Source organism: Corvus brachyrhynchos, unplaced genomic scaffold (genome assembly GCF_000691975.1).
Source record: "Corvus brachyrhynchos isolate BGI_N302 unplaced genomic scaffold, ASM69197v1 scaffold5, whole genome shotgun sequence".
NCBI lineage: Eukaryota > Metazoa > Chordata > Aves > Passeriformes > Corvidae > Corvus > Corvus brachyrhynchos.
In genome coordinates, this window is record NW_008238321.1 from 3,848,347 (window position 1) to 3,870,052 (window position 21,706).

Here is a 21,706-nt window from a genome sequence, read left to right on the forward strand (position 1 = left end):
AAGGATCAAAAGGAGAACTTCTCTCTCCCAGCCGGATGCCTTAACTATTAAGCTGAAGAGATGCTTCCTGTTCCTTTGTCTTTCTAGAATAGTAAATATTGAATTTTCTTCTGCTCCACAGCACAAGTTCATGAGGATGTGAATCTGGGTGGGGACCATCCTAGCAGAAGGGATGCATCTTTCTGGGTAGGGAATTTAAATTGAAATCCCACTCCGTTGGAGCAGTGGTATAACCATGAGCTTATGATGTAAAATGCAGAGCGCTTCTCGCTCTTATGTGAATGCAGCAATGCTTTAGAGAGAGTGACCACAATTGTTTTGATCTTGACTTTGCTGATACTGCTGTCAAATGTTTCAGATTGGAACCATTGACTTATTCCTTGGATTTTGATTTTGAAAGGAGATAGCTACCAAGATGCTTGGGATAGCAAGACTATGGAAATGCCTAGGAAAACTTCAGTGACTTTAGGCTCATCCAGATGAAGTGATCAGAAAGAAATGGGCTTTTCATGGTATGTTGTTGTTTAAGGTTCACCTTTCTGCCTAAATCTGTCACTAAGAGAGACAAGCTTTGTTCTTTTGCTGATTGAAAATTGCTCATGACCAAATGTGGAAGTTTCACATCTTTCTTCATAATCCATAGTTGTGTAACAAAAGCACGGAAACCAATGAGCCTCTTACCAAATAAATACCATGGCTGAAAATGTGTTTTCTTGAATATCAGTGGCAAAAATCTTTGTGGCTGCAGTAGGTTCAGAATTTCTCAGTGAGCTTATTTGAATATAAGCCTTACTTGAGAGGTTGCCCTGAAACTATGTAATGTTGTTCTCTTCCCCAGCTTAAGTAGTCTTCAAGGTCACTGTGTGGCATAGAGTCACGTGGACATGCATTAGCATTGTGAATGCTTTCTTTTTCTTGTAAAATACTGCAGGGGTTTTTATTTCTTTTCCTTATTGACAATGCTCTTAACTCTGTGGGTCCATAACATGGCTCTGAATATTCACACCACTTCATACAGCTGTGGGAAAATATAGATTCCTGAATGACAATTCTGTCCTACAGTTTTTGTGAAAACAGGCATCCAGGAGTGGGAAGAAGCCTCTGAAGTGAGAGAAGAGAATCCACAAAGCAGTGAGCCCTTACAAAAGCTCTAAAGACAGTAAAAAACCAAAAACAAATCCCCAAATCCAAACTTTTGTGCAAGCTTACTGTCACAGTCAGAAGCTATGAAAATACATAGGGACATTGTTTCTCGCTAGATGTTTACAGAATTGTTTGTTATCTGAATATATTTTAAGAACTATGTGAAATGCAGAGCTTTATTCCAGCCAAAAAGTCTGTGTTTCAAATGAAGGGCTAGAAATGCAGAAAGCAAGCCAGTGGAAAGTGCTGAGGACAGGAGAGCAATGGAATTGCTCCAATGACACACCAGACAACAGCTGAAATGAAGGAAGTGCCTTTTGGGGGTGGTTTCTCTGTAAGGCTGTCCCTATGTAATTTATAGCAGTTTGTAACAAGGCTTTGTTTCTACAGCCGTGAGTTTGCTGAGATGACGGTGTCATTACCTGAAGCTATGGGAAACTTATACTTCTCTAAGTAATGGAAGTGAAAACTCAAGGAAAGACAGAAGGGTAATGAATCCTGACTCAGAGACAACATGAGAATTTTGCCCAGGGAAATACTGCGCTGCTGCCTTTGGTGGTGCTGTTAATCCTGTCTAAATGTGTGATTGCTTATTCATTTGCCTTTCCAAGCTGGCATCTAAGACAATAGGTTCAAAGGCTTCCAGGATATAAACCAGCTCTGTGTGAGAGTTCTTGCAGGATTTCAACTGAAAATCAAAGAAGTATCATTTGTACACTAGCACAAGTTTATTCTTGGGTGAGGGGAAAAAACTCACAGGGACAGAGTTTGTATTAGCTGCCCCAGATATGAATTGGATCCAATAAATTCACAGAAAAATGTGTTCCATACAGTAAAATAAATAACTAATGACCTGTGTTTTGCATTAAGGGGCTCACTCACTACCATGGACCACAGAAGAATTTGCTCTGCATACATGAAGTGTGTTGGAAAACAGACTGCGTGGGGAAGTTTGAGCTAGACAGCATTCTGTTGGTAGAGTGGGGAATGGGCAGGATGATGAGAGATCTGTCTGCAGCCAAGAGGAAGGAGTGTGGTTACTCCATGGCTGATCACTGGCTATTCTCATCTCATAGGCACTGGGGTGGCTCTATACGAGTTGGGGCAATTTTAAGCCCTACTAAGTTGCAAGAAAGGGCAAAGGGCATTTATATTCATTTTTGCAGCCCTCCTTCTATTTTGAAAATTCAGAGATCAGCCTGTGGCCTGCATTGATTTCTGTCCTAAATATTTGGTTTTCTTCTAATACTATTTTGCCTTTATTCAAGACATTCTGAAAATGAAGACTATTTTATGTCTTTGGATTCTTTCCCATGGTTTTTTACTGACAGAGGTAAAGAAAAATATGTAGTGCATAGAACCCTGCGTAAGTTTTGTAGAACCTACTTTTTGTGGCTCAGTGTTATTCCTCTCCTGGCCCCCTTTACCACTTCATCTATTTACTGATTTCTTACAGTGATCTGGAGAGAGACCAAGCACAAAAAGACAAACCATATCAACCTCTTCTTCTCAGACATTGTTTGAAAAGAGCTTGTCCACCTCCAGACACAAGACTACATTTTGTTTCCCAGTGAAATAAAATTATTTCAAGATAAGAGATATGGAAAAAGACAAATATGTAGCCCCAAACATTTCTTCTCTTCTTTTGATTATTTTAATGGCAGTTTATGGAAAGGCTGAAGAGGCCAGAATATTTCTGGGTTTTGAGACACATTAGGAATGGTTTAGGATAGGAATGTAATTAGACTGGGTAAGGGCAGCCTCTGGTCTCAGCAATGTTCTTTAACCCCGACAGCAAAGTCTGCTGCCTGGCTGGGAACGCTGAGACAGATTCTGACGAACTCCTCAGGCATCAGACATGATGTGTGGTTCACCAGAAGCAGGGTCACCATTCCCTGGAATACAAGAGTAGCCACATGTCTAGAAGCATCCCTCTTCTGACAACGTGCCAGACACAGCACTGCAAAGTTTGGCTTTTTTCTTTCTCTTTTTCCAAATGTTTATTTACTGTGTGAGTTTAGGCAGGTTTCTCCTTGCACACGTAAAACAGATTTTCCAGCTGGGCTTTGTATATTTGCCTGCATTGATTTACATAGTATTAAATTGCAATATTTATGATTCAATTTTGCAAAGTGCTGCAGTGATACTGTGATTTGGTTTTGATCAAAATACTCCACACACACACACATTCTACCTAACCTAGGGACCAGTGGCATGCAGAATACTTGAATTCAACCAGTATAAAAAAACCAAGATTTTTTTCTGATTAACCAAAACCAATAGGCTCTGTTAACCTGGAAACAAATGGTGGCTGATTTATATTAAATTAACATTAGAATTTTAAATATTTTCAGGAAACCTGAAATCTGTTGCGTGCAGATAGATGAAGATCACAGTACTTGGTTGTATTCTCAAGTGATTTAACATTTTAAATTCAAGAACCAACATGCTAAACTGCTGGTTCAGTATCATGCAATGAATGATAAACTTAAGAAGGAAGTAAGAGTGCCAGTTCTATTCTTGATCCAAGGGATGAAATTGTAAAAGAAGTCTAAGAGAATTATGTACTAAAATCTCTGACTTTTCTTTGAAAATGCAGCCAGTGGCTGTCCTGTAACTGTAAATCTGTATTTTCATTATTTTTTTTCCTAAAGGCCTCTAAGCTTGTGGCTTTCATGGAATCTACAATGGCAAATACATATGAAAAGTTCTACTGTGAAATATTTATTTCATTTTATCTCATTTAAGCATATTTATCAGTTTGAGTTTTACTGGAAACCTTATATATGCTATGAAAACTTGCCTTTTGAAATAGAAACTATCTAAGGAGTCATGCTGTCATGCTTAACTTCTGAATAAAGCATGACTGCAACATAAACTGATTTAGGAAAGGAGAGTTTGGTTTGCTTTCTAAAAATGCTGTCCAAAGCCAAAGAGGTTAGCACTTAGGGGATTTGCTTAAAAGGGTTCTTCCACTTCTTCCTTCGGTAATCTTGCTTGCTTTTTCACTGGGTGGTTTTCAGTGCTTCTCAGGATAAATCTGATTGTGTCAGAAGTTTGCAGCAATACTTTCATACAGCAACAATAATATGAAATTGTTTTTAACCTTTCTGGTTGGTGAGGACCTTCAGTTTGTTTAAGGGCAGAGCCTCCTCAGGATTGCAGGGGCAGTGCTGGCTCTGCATGTGCAGGAGCAGTGTGCAGTGCTGAGCAGTTGGAGCCTTGCTCCTGCAGCCAGGGGTTCCAGCAGCTGCTCAGGGGTGCCTTGCTCCTGGGGCGCTGCAGGCAGGGGCTGCCCTGGCCAGCTGCACACAGAGGGGACGTGGGGCACTGCAGGAAAGAGCTCACCGAGTTCTGCAGCAGGGTTTGGCATCTAAACAAGCCTGTCTGGTTTTCCTTCACTTGTCAATTTACCTTATCTAACACTGACTGAAAATGCTCTGCTATTCCTGACCACATTTATTGGTAATAATTGTTCTTAGCATGAACATAATCTAATTTTCTTTTCACGCGTTGCTGTTGGCATTCTTCTGTGTGCTCAATTTTGTTTTCAGTTTTAATACTTTTGATTGTTTGTTTCTTTTAGTATACTGCTGGTTATAACTCTCACACATATGTCTGAATCAGCTACAGATAAGCTGCAAATACCAGATGTGATGATATAGGAAGCTGCATGAGAACACACAGAACCCAATTTCAGAGTGTGAACATGTAATTAAGATGTGTTTTTAGTTTTGAAATAAACCTACATTTTTCTGCCTTTAAAATGGAATCATACCAGATTTACACTATTATTTCTCAACATGAAGAAAGGCCTTAAAGGCTTTTTGAATTGTACTGGTTAAATGAAAAAAAAAAGTCCCAGTGATGTAATAGCTATTTTTTGCCTAATTTAGTTTTATTTGATCTGTTTCTTAACTGCTTTAATTTAAAATAATTATTAGTAATTGTTCTGGAGTGAAGTTGATTTTTTTTTTCCAAAATAGTTCTGGCATAAGGTTGTTCCTTTAGAAAGTTATCTTTTTCTATTCTTTTCTCAGGAGGAAAAAATTGAAAAAAAATAAAAAAGGTAGTAATTTCGTAGCTATACTCATACACATTGAGTTCTGGATTTTTCTTCTCCTTTTCTTCTTTTCCTGTCTCCCTCTTTTTAGATTCTATGTCATTTGTATTGTTAAAGTCTTGAGCATGGTTGCCAGAGGTTTCCAACCTACATTTTTCTGCCTTTAAAATGGAATCATACCAGATTTACACTATTATTTCTCAACATGAAGAAAGGCCTTAAAGGCTTTTTGAATTGTACTGGTTAAATGAAAAAAAAAAGTCCCAGTGATGTAATAGCTATTTTTTGCCTAATTTAGTTTTATTTGATCTGTTTCTTAACTGCTTTAATTTAAAATAATTATTAGTAATTGTTCTGGAGTGAAGTTGATTTTTTTTTTTCCAAAATAGTTCTGGCATAAGTTGTTCCTATTAGAAAGTTATCTTTTTCTACTCTTTTCTCAGGAGGAAAAAATTGAAAAAAATAAAAAAGGTAGTAATTTCGTAGCTATACTCATACACATTGAGTTCTGGATTTTTCTTCTCCTTTTCTTCTTTTCCTGTCTCCCTCTTTTTAGATTCTATGTCATTTGTATTGTTAAAGTCTTGAGCATGGTTGCCAGAGGTTTCCAAACCAGAGATGTGTGTCAAACTGAAAGGAACTAGCGTTCCCTGGCAATTCCCAAACTTGCCCTGTCAGAAGAAAATTAGTTTCTTCAGGTTTTCATGCAGCTTGGGCCAAGTCCAAGGCAGAGCAGAAGTGGTGCCTGCTCTGAACAGAGCCCTCGTGTAAGGCAGCAGCATCAGTGACTGACAGCCCAGGAAGAACTGGAAATGCAGCTGTCTGCCATGAATAGTTAATAGTGCACACACCAGACTGCAGCCACAGAGGAGTGTACAGCTCCTCTCTCCCTTTTTTCCCAGGAATTACAATCGTATCAATTGCTGGCAAAAATGAGCAGCAGCAGTGCTGAGCTGCAGCTCTTCCTCCTCCCCTGTGGCAGGGCCCCGGCTGCTTTCCACACTAGCACCTTCCGTAGCTTAGAAAGCTTTGCAGGCTTTCCCACTACAAAAACTACCTGTTGTACTTAATATTTCCCTTAGACTGGGACCAAAAATTACCATCTTTGTGGTAATTTTTTTTTGATGCTGTAGTATCATAACTAGTACATATCAGATTTTTTTTTTCAGCTTCTCTTTTCTTCTTCAAATAAGCTGTTAGGGGGAAGGATTTTTGCAAAAATTAACTGTGCATTACAAATCATGTTACTGCTCTTCCTCCATGGCTCAAGCCCTTTGTTGTTATAGTATGAATGTGTAGGAATAAAGCAATTCTCTGTGACTTTTATCTGTGCAATTTCTTAAAAACACATTTACTGTCTTCAGAGCCTCCTTGGCAGAACCAAAATAGCAGACAGATAATTGCTGCTATTTATGTGATATTGTTAATAAGGGATTCATTCCTATCAGTTATCTTACTATCTTTTGTGTTCATGGGTAATCCTGAAGAATTTTGCACTCTGCTTTTGACATGTATCCATGTACGAAGATGAAAAGTCTTAAAACATGATATCACATGTTGAACACATGTATGAAACTCTTGTAAAAATATCGCCATACATTACCTACAATGCTAATAGTTCAGAGGGGAAAATGGGTGGAGTATGTTAAGAGCAAGCAGTGCAATGTGTAGGCTCCGTGGTGGGAACTACTGAAAGCCACACTTCAGATAAAATCTAGATTTGAGCTGGGATCCCACAGTGTTGCTGTTTATCTGCAAGTATTCACAGTTGTTTTTGCATGTTTAAGATCAACCTCTATGCTTAAATAATTGATTAAAAAATTTGCATTGCGGAATGAGAAGTATGTTTATATTGCAAAATAAAAGAGTTACAGAGAGGGATGTTTAGGAAGGGCTGCAAGTGAAAATGCTCAGCACTGCTGGACCTTGTCATCGCGTGAGCTGAGCCTTGTTTCTACTGGCTCACTTATTGCCTGAGCATAAAGCTTTACTTGTGTCTTCACTTAATGTGTAAAAAAAATCTCATGCATAATTCATCAGCATTTCCTACAAATAGGTTGGAATAACCCATGCTTGATTTAGATTTACTTGTTTTCTTCCTGGGACTGCCACTGATCTCAATAGATGGAAATAAACCTGGTCACTGTAAGCTTGTTACTTCTGAAGGCTCTATCTTCAAGGACAAAAGATAAGCAAAAGACAGGATTCTCTAGTGGTCAGCTGGGTTCCTGGTACTCTTATTTTAGATCTGCTGTTATGTCTCAAAAAAAGGAGAAAATAACTTTTTGTTTAATATTGATTCATTATCACATAATAAGGATTTTTAAAATTAATTTGTTTCTAGAGAACCAACCTAATTTTCAGTGGAAGAGGGTGAGTTCTACAATGGTGGGTAACTGATGGAATGTGGAGTGGTGTTTATAAGCTGAACTTTTATGAATGGTGAAGATTTAATTTTCACTATTTTAATGTGCTGATAAAAAAAAGGCTGTTTCTTTGTGGTAGGGAGCATGTGTGCAAAGAATATCAATGTCAAGAACAAGAATTAGGATGCACAAATTTAAATTTGCTATTTTGGCATGAAAAATGGGTTAAGATTTAATAAATTTTTATAAATATTCTTCAGCCACCATAAAACCAGCTAGTGGACCAAATTCAGAAAAAAAAATTCACTAGGTATGAGTCCTACCCAGAGAACTAAAAGTTTAAAGTTTAAACCTAAACTAAATGTACCTCAAGGTCAGATTTCCTTTCTTTCCCAAGTTCAGTGTGTTGTTAAAGTCTAAGAAATGAGACAACATAGATGGCAGTGTTTAAGAACATCTTACTTTAGTGTTAAAACTGTTTCTTGTAAAAGAAGGAGTATTTGCAGTTTCCTTCCACCTATCATGATGTTGCTTCTGCCAAGACCAACATATATCCCCAAAGTTCACAAATCTGTCTGTTTGCTAAAGGATGGAATGTGCAATGGCTGCTTGGAAGTCTGACTGCTTAGAGCAGCATTCCCCATCTTCAGAAAGAATATCCTCTTGTAGATTTTACAGTAAGATGTTGGTTTTTAAAAGGCCAAAAAAGAATGTCAGCAAAGCAGATGATTTTGCTCAAGATACTGAGGGTCTGCACAAACAACACATTTATAATTAAAATATGAGTACTTTACTGGAAGAAGAAATGAGTGTGCTGGATGATAAAACAGGAAAATATTTTGATCAAGACTCTCCAAGCATTTTATATTTACCTATGACAATGTGCCTGTAGGTAGTTGGGTAAATAACAGAGAAAATAATTAAATGATTTAGTGGAAGCAAGAAAAGGTCTTCTAATTTCATCTGCATGCACTGGGCAGGATGCAAAATTTGCTGGGTCTCATCATAAGAGTGAAATAAGTAATGCTTCACTTCCTGTGGCTGGGGAATGGGAAGGCTGAGGGAAGGTCCTGGCAGGGGGATTGGTAAAGCAAGCCTTGCTTCTGAGTGCTGCTTGGCTTTTCTCTTATGCCTGAAGAAGAAGCAAGGATAAAAATATGTAAAACTTCCTTAACAAATGAACACTCAAAAGCTTCAAATTCTCCAGCCATGCTGGGCTGGGTAAATAATAATAATAAAAAGATACCAAGCTTTTATGTCACACTTCCTTGAGCCAAATCTGTAGTTCCAGTGTTGAGTTGGGCAGATCACAGTTGAGCATTATTTATGACACAGCACATACCTCTGGATATATGAAATCACTATCTGAATCACGCTCTGGATATTACAAGTGATACATTAATCTGTGCTTCCATGTCAGTTTTTCATGGTGTTAAATCTAGTGAGATACTCCCATGTCCCAGATTTTTTTTTTATCCGTCTTTGTGTAATTGCTTATAGAAGAGGTAACTGAAAATTTCTTTAGTCTTTGAAAAGAAAGCACAAGTCCTTTTTAAGCCTTCCAAAGGAACATGAATATTTACTCCTCAGTGGAACAGTGTGGTTGGTATAGGAAAGTAAATTACTACAAACATATTGTGTCTAATAATTTTGTAGTTCTGCTTTTTCTAAAAGTGGGATGTATTTACCCTGTGAATGCATGGGTAGGCATGCTGTGTGTTTCCATTTTTCCAATTACAGTGTTACTTTCCAGGCCAGAGCACAGTGAACTACAGGGAATGGTGCAGTCTCATGGTGAGATAGGAATCAAATTCTTAGGAGGTCGTTGTGAAGTCACTTCTATTCTCAACAGACAGATCTTGTACCAGCAAAGAGTTACAGTCATTTCTATGGAAATTGAAGGGCTGAAGCTTAGGAGAAGGCAGCCACACATTTCCCATCAGACAGGAAGATGGTTCAAAGATAATAGCCCATGGCTAACCTTGGGGTGATTTTCCCCTTGGATCCTTCTGTGTGTGCAGAGGACACAGGACCAGGTCAGTTTTCTCATATGCTTCACCTTTCTGGGGGAGTTGTTGCCTGGTGCCTTGGCACACTTGTGGCCACACTCCTTTCTGCAGGGACCTAACCAGGGGATATTTATTCTCTGAGTGCCATATTTGCAGAATCTCACTTTGCAGTTTTGCAACTGCAAGCAGAGCTGGTTCACTGTCTAATGTTTCCTCTGGGATCAAAGAACTGTGCAGCTTCAAGAAATGCTGGGAGCTGTAGACTCAGAGATGTGGTGGTGGGTCTGCTGCCAATTATATCCTCCTAGCTCCACTATATCAAATCAATTAGATCTGATTTAATCCCACAGGAGACTAACAACTCCCAGCATAAGAGAAGGCTTTCTGGGTCTGTGTTTCAGGGAGGAATTCTGTCCATTGCATTTTTGTTTCTTTTTTTTGGCAATGTCCACTCAGTTCCTCAAATGTTTGTGTGTGTGAGAGAGAAGGGAAGAAGAAAGTTTATCGAAGAAATATAAAATCGTGTTAAACTGTAGAAAAATTAGAAATATTTTACTTGCATGTCTGTGCATGTCCCCAGCAGCTGAGTGATCGTTTTCCCAGTCCTCTGGGGATTTAGAAGCTGGGTTTGGGGGTATTTTTTAACTTCTGCAAGAAGGTCTAAAATTATTTAGTGACTTTGTGCTCCCTTAAACTCAGGAAAGAAAATTAACTGTTACTGAGCTGGGCTCATGGAACAGTGTGACTGAATAGGTAACTAATAACTCAGGGTAATGAGGCCAGTTGGAGCTCTAGGAAACTCTTAATCAACAGGATGAACTATAACCCTTCCACCTTAGCAGCGTGGAATTTGAAGTTGGATTGTTCATGCTTTCCAAATGAATGTCCAAATGATGTACATAAAAATTTGTGATGAGCTACCTTTGCATGTCCTGGGATTTGAATTTCATGAAGGTGTTCAGCTACAAGATCTCCATCCACTTGTAGCTTTAGGCATCTCAGTATTGTTAAGTGAGCAATAACCATTTAAGCATGGAGTAAAAACATGGTTGATGAACTGGAAATAAGAATAATTTATGCAGAAAAACCTCTTTCTGCACTTTTCACATAAATAATCAAATACTCCAAAAGCACTGAAGGAAACCAGGATCATGTCATCTCAGGTGACCAAAAAATTGAAATTTCTAAGCACTGGCTGTTTATTGCCACACAACATTCAATGGTCACACCTGCTGGGACTGGTCTTGGAGCTCATTAACCCTCAGATAGTATCAACTCAGATAGTATCTCACATTCTGAGATGGGAAAAATTTGGCATTGTTGAAAAGAGATTCTTGGCTTGAAAATGGAAAAATAATGGATGAACCGAGTGTACCTATTAGTAAGTCAGATCAATCAGCCAGGTAGGCTAGAAGGTAGATTTCTTATCTATTTGTTCAGGAAATATGTGTTTCCTATCTCGTTTCAAAGTGGTCTTCTGCCTTCTGCTGATTATTCCCTGGTCGTGTGTGTGCCAAGGTAGAAGGAGAGTAAAATTCTAGTGCAGTGAAGAAAACAGTAAGCACATCTCAGCTCACTGGTGCTGTATTCCAAGCACTCATCTGAGAATTTAAATAGGCACAGAATGTCCTCACATCATTCAGAGATGGAAATGCCAGCAGGCAGTAAGGGGAAAAGGTGAATGTGGTCAGAAGCCATGGTCAGTACTTAAGGAATTCTGGAAGCTGCAACAAATAAAGGAATTCCTAACAAGAAATGAGGAAAACATCCTCTCCCATTGCGTGTAAAAGGGTTTGATTGTGCAGTTTGAGCTTGTTCAAGTAAAAATATTTAGCTTTTTAAATAAAATACATCCACAGCAACCTTTTCAACTTTCTTCTCCCCTGCAGTGCTGAATCAGACACTGCAATGCACACGTTGCAGTGCACACATGCATGAACAGTCCAACGTCCAACCACACTCTGCTAAGCACTGTCATATGGAGTATGAGGTGTAGCTTTAAAATTGCTTCCTAGGGATCAGCTTGGTCTCACTACCAAGGTATGGGTCATTCTCACTCAGCAGCACAATGCAAATTAATAGCAAGGGTACTTCTGTCTCTTGTTTTCACAAGCACTTGAATTTTTATTGAATTTAATGGAGAACCTGAACATGATCAAAACAGAGATTAATGTGTCTCACTGCTTTTCCATAAACTGAATTTTTACAGCAGACAGTCACTGAGGAATGAGTAGCTCACTTCTAAAATTAGCCAAATTTTTAGGACATCTGTAGTTCAGAAGAAAGCAGCTGTGTAGAAATTAATTTAATACTGCCTCTGGTAAAGCTTCACTTTTTCAGTTATCTAAACTTCTTACCACTTATGGCCACATTCTGATGAGGGATATTAATGTACCATAGCTACAGTTGCTACAAAGCACTGGAAATGCCTCTTCCTCCAAACCCTTATTAAAGAAAAAGGTTAAGCACAGTGGACTACACCTGAACAATGGGATCATGCAGAGTAAGGGGCACTTAAATGAATATGGTTTGCCTCAAATGCATGGAGAGATGTAGAACACATCCCTTATGAAGTTTCTGTTGTGGCAAATGAATACACCCCCAAGCCACTATCAATGAATGCAAAAGGAAATGGACTATACACACTCATTAACCGGCTATGGGGATCCATAAATACAAGTCTGAATGTTTTGCCCTGTGATTTGAGGTCAGGGTGAACTCAGTCTATATCTGGTTGTTCCAAAGATGTTGTCAGGTTAAATTTGTATTGGTGGGCTTGATGTAGGCCAGCTCCTGTTTCCTGTCAGAGCTCTCTGAAAGCCAGCATGATCCCTACAATGTGCAGTCTGGAGAGCTGCATGTCAGCGTGGTCACAGACCTGGGCCTGGCTGGTGTCATGGAAAAACCTCTTTGTGACCTTGGGATGTATTCAAGAGGTACTCTTGGGAGGAACCAGGGCCTTGAGAGTCTAAAGAGGGTTGAAAACCGAGTGTAATTTAGTTCTTGTTCTGTAAGTCCAGACAGAAGGTGTGAATGTGTAACAGTTTCAAAACCTCTCTTCTTTTCTGCTGAGAAGTTTGGATCACAATGCAGCACTTTTTCACTTTGTGAAAATTCACCTGCATCTAGAACTTGGTTAATGTGGTCTGAGACCAGTAGATCTGTAGGAGGAAAAAAGAGAAGGCATAGGAAGGATAGGGGAAAAGCATGGGAAGATGGTACAATCCACCTGGAAGAAAATGTCCCTGAAAGTTATGTTTGATTTAGTTTAAGATTCTGAGAGGCATTATACAACTTCTGGAGCTGAAGTGCACAATCATTCAAGGTTGATTTAACTGTATGGTTATAATCTAGCTGTTTTAAAAACTTGTACTCAGACACACAAGAAATACCTAAGTTCTAATTTAATAATTTTTTTGAAAGGTACATTCAGTGGCTCTTGGGCAGATGAGAAAAATTTCTTAGAGTGTTTCATCTCTCATTTTGTTATGGTTAAATACCTTTTAGCTTTGATGATTGGCTTGTCCTAAATTGACATCTGAAAAAGAAGCTCAATAACAGTGCATAAATCTGTCATAGTCACCACATCATTACACAGTAGCACCTTTTGAAGAAGGAATTATAAAGCTGCTTGGTATTCAAAACCCAGCAGAAACCTATTAACCCTTGTTTTTATAAACAGACTTAAAATGCCACTTGTAAGATACAAAACCAACAAGCTAAAGTAAAACTGAACTATTTGAGATGGGACTTTGATGTACACTTTGTTAGAGGTCTGGTATCCTGAAGTGCAGCTAAAGGAATGTCAGTTTGTGATGAAAGTTTTTTCTGGCATGGTGAATAGTCAATTCTTAGGTCAGAAAGCTCTTAGCTGTTCTGCTGTTTTTCTAGATAAGTATCTCTGTCGGGAAATAGGGAGTGTGGCATTACTCTAAATTTTTGGGGAAACTATGTCAACATCCATATGTCAAACCTAAGCGAGGGTTAGTGGGAAGACCCCCAAGTTCTTAATGTATTATTGTCTAGAAGGGGCCTTTTGTCATCACAGGGTGTGCAGTAGGTATTTACAGTCCCTGAAAACTATTATAAGCTTAGACATTCAATATGAAAATTCTTTTGAATGTTTTACTACTGTCCTTTTCCCTCCCCATGACTGTTTCTTTGAGGATGTTCTCTCATTTACTTAATCAGGCACAGAAAATAGCCACCACTGGGATCTTTATTAGGAGTTTTATCATGCACTAATTGTTTGTAATCATAACATCTCAGAGCATTCTTCCAGTGACCTACTAATGTACATCTTGCAGGAAATATGAAAGCTCTTACTTCAGAACTGTGTGAGTGCCTTCTCTTTTTGGAAGTATTTAGCAGGTGATGTTTTTCTCTCTCATTTGTGTAGAAAGCTATGGGAAATAAACACCACAATCATATGTAGGCATATTATAGAATATCTCAGGTTAGAAGGGACCCAGAGGGACCATCAAGTCCAACCCTGCTCTTACAGGTTTGGGGCATAAAGAACTTGGGGCTGATCGCTGTGTACGATACAGGTGAAACTTGCTGAAAAATGACTTGCAGGGGCACAGCCTGGTTTTGTGTGCATGTATGAGATCACATCATATGATCACCAGTTCTTGCATGTAGTTTTCTTATCCCTTAATTGCACTCCTTGGCTTAATTTTCATTGTATTTTCAACTAACATGATATTCCATATTAAATTCTACCATGGGATATTCAATATGAAATTCTGTCATGAAATAGTCCAGATGAGCAAGACCTTGTTTTCAACTTGGAGGCAGAATGTCAGCTGCCAGCAGCAAGTGCAGCATGCTGAGCTAAAGGAGAAGTCACGCATCACGTCGCTTACTTACCCACTGCCTTTAGAGACGCGTACTTGTTGAGTTCTTTGCCTGGGGGCTGCTGCTCATATGGGTTTGTGATCTGTCCCAGGCTGGGATATGAATGTTGATGTGCCATCTGAGGAAGGAGGGGAGATGTTGGCATGACATTATTCATCTGTGGTGGATCTGTATTGAAGAAAATCATTAAGTAAAAAGTGAATTAGTCTTAAGGTTTTCACATCATTATTGAGTACAGATTAGACAGAATATATCCTGAGATTTAATGCAACAAAACAGTATTTACTGCAAAAGTGGGAGTTTGAGTACAGCAGACCTGTACTTCAAACAGTTAATGGCATGATTAAAAGCTGACAAGTGATTATAGCAACACACAATAACTTTTGTATAAAGAGATCTTTGAACTAAAAAATAGGTTTTCAAAACAATTGAACACTGACAATACTGAATTTGCTGCAGCACTAAGACACAAAGCAAAACACAGAGTTTGTTCCAAGTTAGACTGAATACAGGGCAGTAGAGTTGCTCTGTGCAGTAAAAGAGCCAGACTCATTTAAATTGGCTCAGGCTACTGCACATACACAGTTACATTGCTTTTAAAACCAGGAGCAGCTTGGTTATTTGCATGGCGTTATGTTGTATTCTGAAGATAAGCATCACAGTGAAAAATGTGCTTTTTTGCTTCATGACTATCAAAAGGTGATTTCTTCAAAGCACACACTTTGTCCTTCTGTTTTCTCCTCTTCCCTGGCGATGGGCATCATAACATCATACCAAGATAATGTTTTCTGTAGCAGACACATATAAAAACAGGAGCTAATCACTGCTTACATCCAGCTTTATGCCAGCACTCACCCTGTATCTTTTCTGAGATTTATTTGTTCCTTTATAGCAGAGAATACAGCCTGTATACTTTTCTCTCTAAGATTGTTTTTTTTAGTGTTCAATTCCAGCCTCTAAAACATTTGGTCATAATTGTATTCTGCACTCAATTTGCAACCCAAAATTTCAACAGATTTAAACATGATCAGTGTATCTTTTTTGCTGAGCCTTTCTCTAGGCTGTATATTGACATATTTGGAGCTGATTGGCAATTCTAGAACCTTCTGATGGCTTCTGCAATCACAGACAAGCACATGTTTCTCCTGCAATGAGACCATGGTGCTGTCTATGTGACAATACAGTAACTCCCACGGCGGCATCAAGCACAGCGTAGAGATCATGTAGACAGAAAGCTGGTCAGTTATGGGAAAGGCAGTTTATTGTGATGGATTGATTGGACCATCCTTCAAGTGCCCACAGGATCTGGCAGGAGCCAAATATCCCTGCTGTTGGCCAGGATTTTAAGGGAATTGAGCCACCTGGCTTTCCACAGCTCATTAATAAGCAGGAGCTTTGAAGTCAGTTAACAGATTTCCTGCTGGGAGATAAAAGAAAACAAAGGTGTTTTTAAACTTTCTTCCCTCTCTCTGGCCTCTGCTGTTCACACTGGGGCTGCCTCAGCCTGTGCAGAGCTCTGCCCATCCCATACCCAAGTTGGGAGGGCACCTTGAGGCAGTGGGATAAAAACAGTACCAGTGCTATCATCTAATAACAGGATGATTCTTCTTGCTGTTACTGGTTCTTAACAAGGAAGAATTGAAAATGAGAAACTTTTCTGTTTCAGAATTCCTCAAAAACTATTGGAACACCTTTTGAATCTTTTTTAAAGTTCTACCTTGAAAGGGTAAGTTGGTTAAGTCACAATTTCACAGAAACAGTTGTTATTTTAAGGTATTTTTATTTTGTAGTAAATAAAAACTCTTAGTATGTTTTTGTTCAGCTTTAGTACTTGCATGTCTGAGGCAACTGAGTGACTCTTGGAGCAGGAGTTTCTGAAATCCTATACCATTCCCATTCCATCTCTAGAGCACAGCTGAGGAAAGCCTCTTACTAGAATGGTTTGAACCAATGAATAGTTGACCAGTCTTTCTAAATCATCTATACTTTCCAAATATCTCTTGGGACCCTCACTGTGAGGCAAGTGTCAACCTTGTACCCCTACAGTCATTAATATTTTTTTTTGAGTAGAGCTAAATCAGTACCTTATGGATGCTACTATTATGAAGTTCCCTTGTGGCAATTCTCATTATTCAACCTGTCAAAACATCATGATTTCACTTTAATAAAAATATTATGAGCACCAGTATTGCCATGCTCACTGCTGAAATGACTTCCAGCCATGGAGACTTGTAAAACTAATGTAGATAAGGTGTATCTAACCAGGACTGTTTTCTGTATGTGTTTCTTACTTAGACATATCGGGTTTTTTCAGTCATTTCTTTAAACACCATGAAGAAAGTCACCCCAGGAATGTACTGGGGAAGATGAATTAGGTGAGCTTGGGCTCTGTCCAGGTGTTCAGTGACAGACTGTGTTCCTTCTCTGTTGCTGGGTTACTGATGGTGCTGGGGTTTGCTCCCTTGAATTTACAAAGATGTAAAGAAATATGTTTTCAATTTCTATATCTTCTTTGACTTCTCTCCTGTCTTGGTAAAAGCCCAGAACTCTTCTGAATTATGAATTTCAAGTGAATTAAAGACAGTCATTCTTACACTGCCACACAGACTAACACAGTGCCCCTCACTCAGAGCCAGATGCTTACACAAGACTACGTCATCACATAGAAGATAGCTCAAATTACTCATTCAATTGGCCATTTGCACAAAGTAAATTAAGCAAAAGGCCACCTCTGGCAAAGTGCATTGAGCCATCTGAAGAATGATTCCTATTTATAAAGAGGCTCCCATTGGAATGAACTCCTAGGGCCTACAAGAGGTATCTCAGCTTGATATATACATCTGTCTAAATCTAAATCAAACTAAATTTTAGTTTAACTGGCCATTCCTGGTGAATGTTGCACACTGTGGTTCACAAGCTCACTAAAGTGTGTGATCTGATTCCTTATCTTTTTTTTCTAGGAAGTGAGCAAACAGGACACTTTTGTCATTTTCTCCCCATGCAGTTAACATGATGGGGGTAAATTCACCTGTATTTGGAAGCTCTTTAGGAAATGTTCATAATTGAAGCAGCAATGGTGCAATGTAAATTCTGCAGCAGTCTGGGCAATGGGCAGTGTCAGTCTAACCACTGCAGGAGCCCAGTAAGCTGTGAACAACAGGGAGGTTTTCAGCAGCACTGCCTACCTTGGGGCAATCCACATTTGTAACTAAAAAAGGGATTGGCCTCAGCAGTGTCGTCTTATACTTAACACCACTTCAGTCTCAGCAATACTGACTAGGGATTCTTTCAGGAAATAAGACATTTGTCTACAACTACTTCACAAAGTGTTCATGTGAAATTTTAAAATTTTTTCCTAAAGTTAGAAAAAATATTAAGTGTTACATTTCAGGGAAGAAATAATAATCATTTGGATTCTTCAAAGTGTTCTGTGATACAAGGGATTGGTTTCGATTGGAAGAAAGTTTAACCAGAAAATCCATACCAGCTTTACCAGTGACCTCTCATGCCAAGTGAAATCCTTCATACTTAGAAACCAGATAGTCTGTGACTGGTATTTGCAAATAGCTGCTTCACTGAATGGGGACAACTTTAACCCGAAAGCTGTGACTGTGCTCAGAAATTATTTTTGGCAATGTGACACTGGTATTGTCCACCACAGTATTCCGTATAGCCAGCTGCACTGTGCCACTGCCAATTTATGTACTTATTTTTAAAAAGCAGAGAGTATGAACATCACAAAGACTCAAAAAACTGTTTGTGCCACAGCTTCTAGCATGAATAATCAGACCTGATTAGCAATGGTGCTATTGTAAAAAACCTGCAATATTCCCAACCTATCTTACTTTCTGCTGAAGTGAGGAAATGCGATGCCAGCCTGCTCCCTAACCTTCCGAGACTTTGGGGAGTTATTGTGGATGAAGTGTTTGTGGTTTGCTCTCTGTCTTCCTACTATCAGCCCAAAAGGAAGATTTTGAAATATGCTGGAGCTCATCACACACAAACTGGATGTCTGATGGGCAGAAAATGACAGGGGCAGGGAAAGAAGAACGAAGTTCTTCTTCAGTTTTTGACTGTAACTACCCTAAGACGTCTAGGTATAGAAAAGCTGCTGGGAGACACATGGAGAAGAAAATAAGGAGTGGGAGGAAGCTGCACCAAAACCAGTTTATAGCTAGAGAAAGTGGGGTTTATATCCCAGCCACTAACAGTGAGCCTTTAGAAATGACTGAGCCATTGGCTTCTGGTCTCATTCCCAGTAGCTGATGAAGATTGATCATTACCTTATCTTTTTACTACCTTGACCTATAACTCAGCCTATGCAATTGAAGCTGTTACAGTTAACTGTTTACTGCATTTTTCAAATGAAAATGTTTTTTGGGAGTGTTTCCACACCTCTGATTGCAAATTTTGGCGTTAGTGTGAATCACATGACACTAGTGTTAGAGGTCACTGTAATTATTCTGCACTCTGTCCAATTAAGATGGTGTTATATCTGATTTATGCACTTCATTCAGGAACCAAGCAATGGGCATATCAGCAATTATTAAATACAAATAAGAACTCAATGTAAAACACACGACACCAACCATAGTCCCATGTACAAACAGGGTAAGATAAGGCAAAAGCCTCAAAGCTGACTGGTTTGATTTCTGCACTTTTTATAGAATACACTGTGTATTCACCTAGTTCGATTAATCTTTTCAAGAAGCTGCCAGAGCTATGGGAGGCTCAGGGTTAGAGGAAAGGCTGTGAGGAGGCTGCAGCAGTAATGAGCTTGTTCACTGCTTCAGAGCCAAGAGCCTGCCATGGGCATCCCTTGAGCTCAGCCACTTCCCTCCTCCTCTTCAGCCACGGGAGAGTGAAACCCGCTCTGCAGAGTGGCCTGGGGATTCATTCCTTTCTGTACAATGAAGTCAATGATTCAGTGCTTGAAGACAGGGAAAATGAACAAACTCCATAGGCGCAGAATGGAATCTATTAGGAAATGAGTGGTTACAGGCATTAGGAAAAGCACAAATGAGACAGGCAATGCAGTAACAAAACAGGAGAGGGTGGGGGGAGGCCAGGAAAGCAGAATGAGATTTTGCTATAAAAGCCACCTGCAGACAGACATACAAAAGAAATGAGAGCAAGACAGACAAAAGAAGTCTGGGAAGTCAAAGGGGGAAAAAAGAGAAAATTCAGAGCAAAATATAATAATAGCTGAGCATTTTCAGATATTCAGGAGAAAAAGATATGCCCTGAACTAACTAAAATTGAAAATAACAGCTATGAAAACAGGAGAGATCTGAGTGATTAGAGAGTATCAGTGTAAAATTGTTCCCATCCCATCCAAAACTACACTGACACAAGATGCATATTTACTTCTTTGTTCTTGAGTGTAAATTACTTAATTATCAGACAAGCTCAACCAGCATTGTGAATCCATACTCATGTTCGCACAAGCCTCACCAAGAGAAGCTGCAGGGACTGTTTCTGAAAAATCCCACATATGATGGAGACTGTAGGATTTCAACAACTTGGCTATGGCTGTAAAGTAATTCTTTTCAGTTTCTTCCTGGATAATAAGACTGTTCTCCATTCAGGACTGAGGACTGAGCCTCCTGTTGGGGTCACACTCAAACCTTTGCCCTGTGTATTTGTTCTTGCCTCTCTGTAGGTTATCACACTGCAATTGAACTGACCCTCATGGAGATTTTGTGTTTGGGCATGTTCTTACACCTTTATAACTTGAGTTTTTTGTGTCTTTGTAGGTATTGTGATGCAGTTGCCCTTGTCTTTATTTACATTCTTTACCCCTTCCTTCAGATTTGCATTAAATGTTGTATTTTAAAGGACATTCTTATTCACACCCAGCCCATACAGGGGCTTGTTCTGCAGAAGCTGGTGCATCAAAATCAGCACCATGAGACAGTGCCATGTTCGTGCACATACAGACACACCTGACATGTGTGGTCACTGCAGCTGAACAGCCACTCTCTGCCCATGCCAAATGTGTGACATGAGGGTGCAGGAGCCCTGGTGGTACTGACGTGCAAAATAGTCCATGAGAGCTGTGTGCTTATCCCTTACTCTAGGGGTTATTCCCAGAAACAGCAAAACAGGTTATGCCCCAAAACTTAGAAACCTGAACCTTTTTGTTTGCATTTGCTGTTATAAATATCCATGGCCTTATTTCCCCCATAGCTGAGAAATGGTATTTCAGCTCTTATCAAATTAACGGCATTCTGCTGCAACATTTTCCACAGTCTAGTATAAGTCCTAAACTGAAAATTGTTCCTCTTATCTAATCTTAATTTCTCTGCCTTGCAATTTAACAGATTTTGTATTTTTGCAAGACCAGATGCTTGCAATCCGACTTCTTTATCATTCATTGTTGTAAATACTTTTTTACCACTTTTCAAATATTTTTCTCTTCTCTGAAATAATAATTTCACTCCTTTCAATCCTTCCAATCTTTGACCATTACTGCTGCCTTTTCTCAACACTTGTAGCTTTGCAATGCAACTTCGGGGATGAGGTTCTATACTCAGTAATGCACAGAGCTGTGTTGTTCTGTATATAATGCTGTTGTAAGTCATCTCTATATCTTTGTCCCTTATATCTGCAGACTTTTTTGTTTTCTCACCAATGATGCACAAGTCATGTGAGTAGTTGCCTTGGCCCTAAATGTGATAGCTCTGAGACAATACATATTTTTCATGACAATTTATGCTAGTCAGTGATCTGTTCTGTCTCTGCACCATATCACAAAAACATCCTTATAACACAGACAACCTACCCATCTAATCACAATCACAGAAAAGATCTGAGATGAGTGGGATGGCATTTCATCCAGCAAAAAAAAAAAAAGTTTCTATTTAATGGAAGTGACAGTCGACACTGTAAACACATGTCATCAAAATCCTGTCTTATGCCTTTTGCTGTCCTAGCAAGTCATTGTAGGAATCAGTCCCATGCTACTTGCTGGGGTTCTCTGTGCTGCCACTGAGTGTGGGAGTCTCTCAGCACACTGACCTCTGATGCTTCATCTTTTATATTCATTTCCTGCACAGCTAACCTCTTGCTCTGCTGCCGTCTCCCATGATAAAGGTTGTGCGGTCTTTCACAGACAGATAACCTCAGTGGATCTCTGAGGATGAGCTTTCCTTCCTAGTGCAGAAGATGCAGGAACATCTCCCATTACACAGGCAGAGTGGAGGCACTGAATTCCCTCTGGCCCCGTGGTTCTGGGGCTGTGCTGACAGCTCAGAGCACAGGCA

General features: G+C 39.3%; 1 protein-coding gene across 1 annotated transcript in view; it reads right to left on the reverse strand.

The window, feature by feature from the left end:
• SHISA9 (shisa family member 9) overlaps nucleotides 1–21,706 on the reverse strand; it is a 180,068-nt gene that overhangs the window by 6,893 nt on the left and 151,469 nt on the right. Inside the window, exon 3 of the mRNA XM_008633393.2 lies at nucleotides 14,454–14,609. Within this exon, the coding sequence (XP_008631615.1) occupies nucleotides 14,454–14,609 (156 nt within the window). The remainder of the gene's footprint in view (nucleotides 1–14,453; nucleotides 14,610–21,706) is intronic.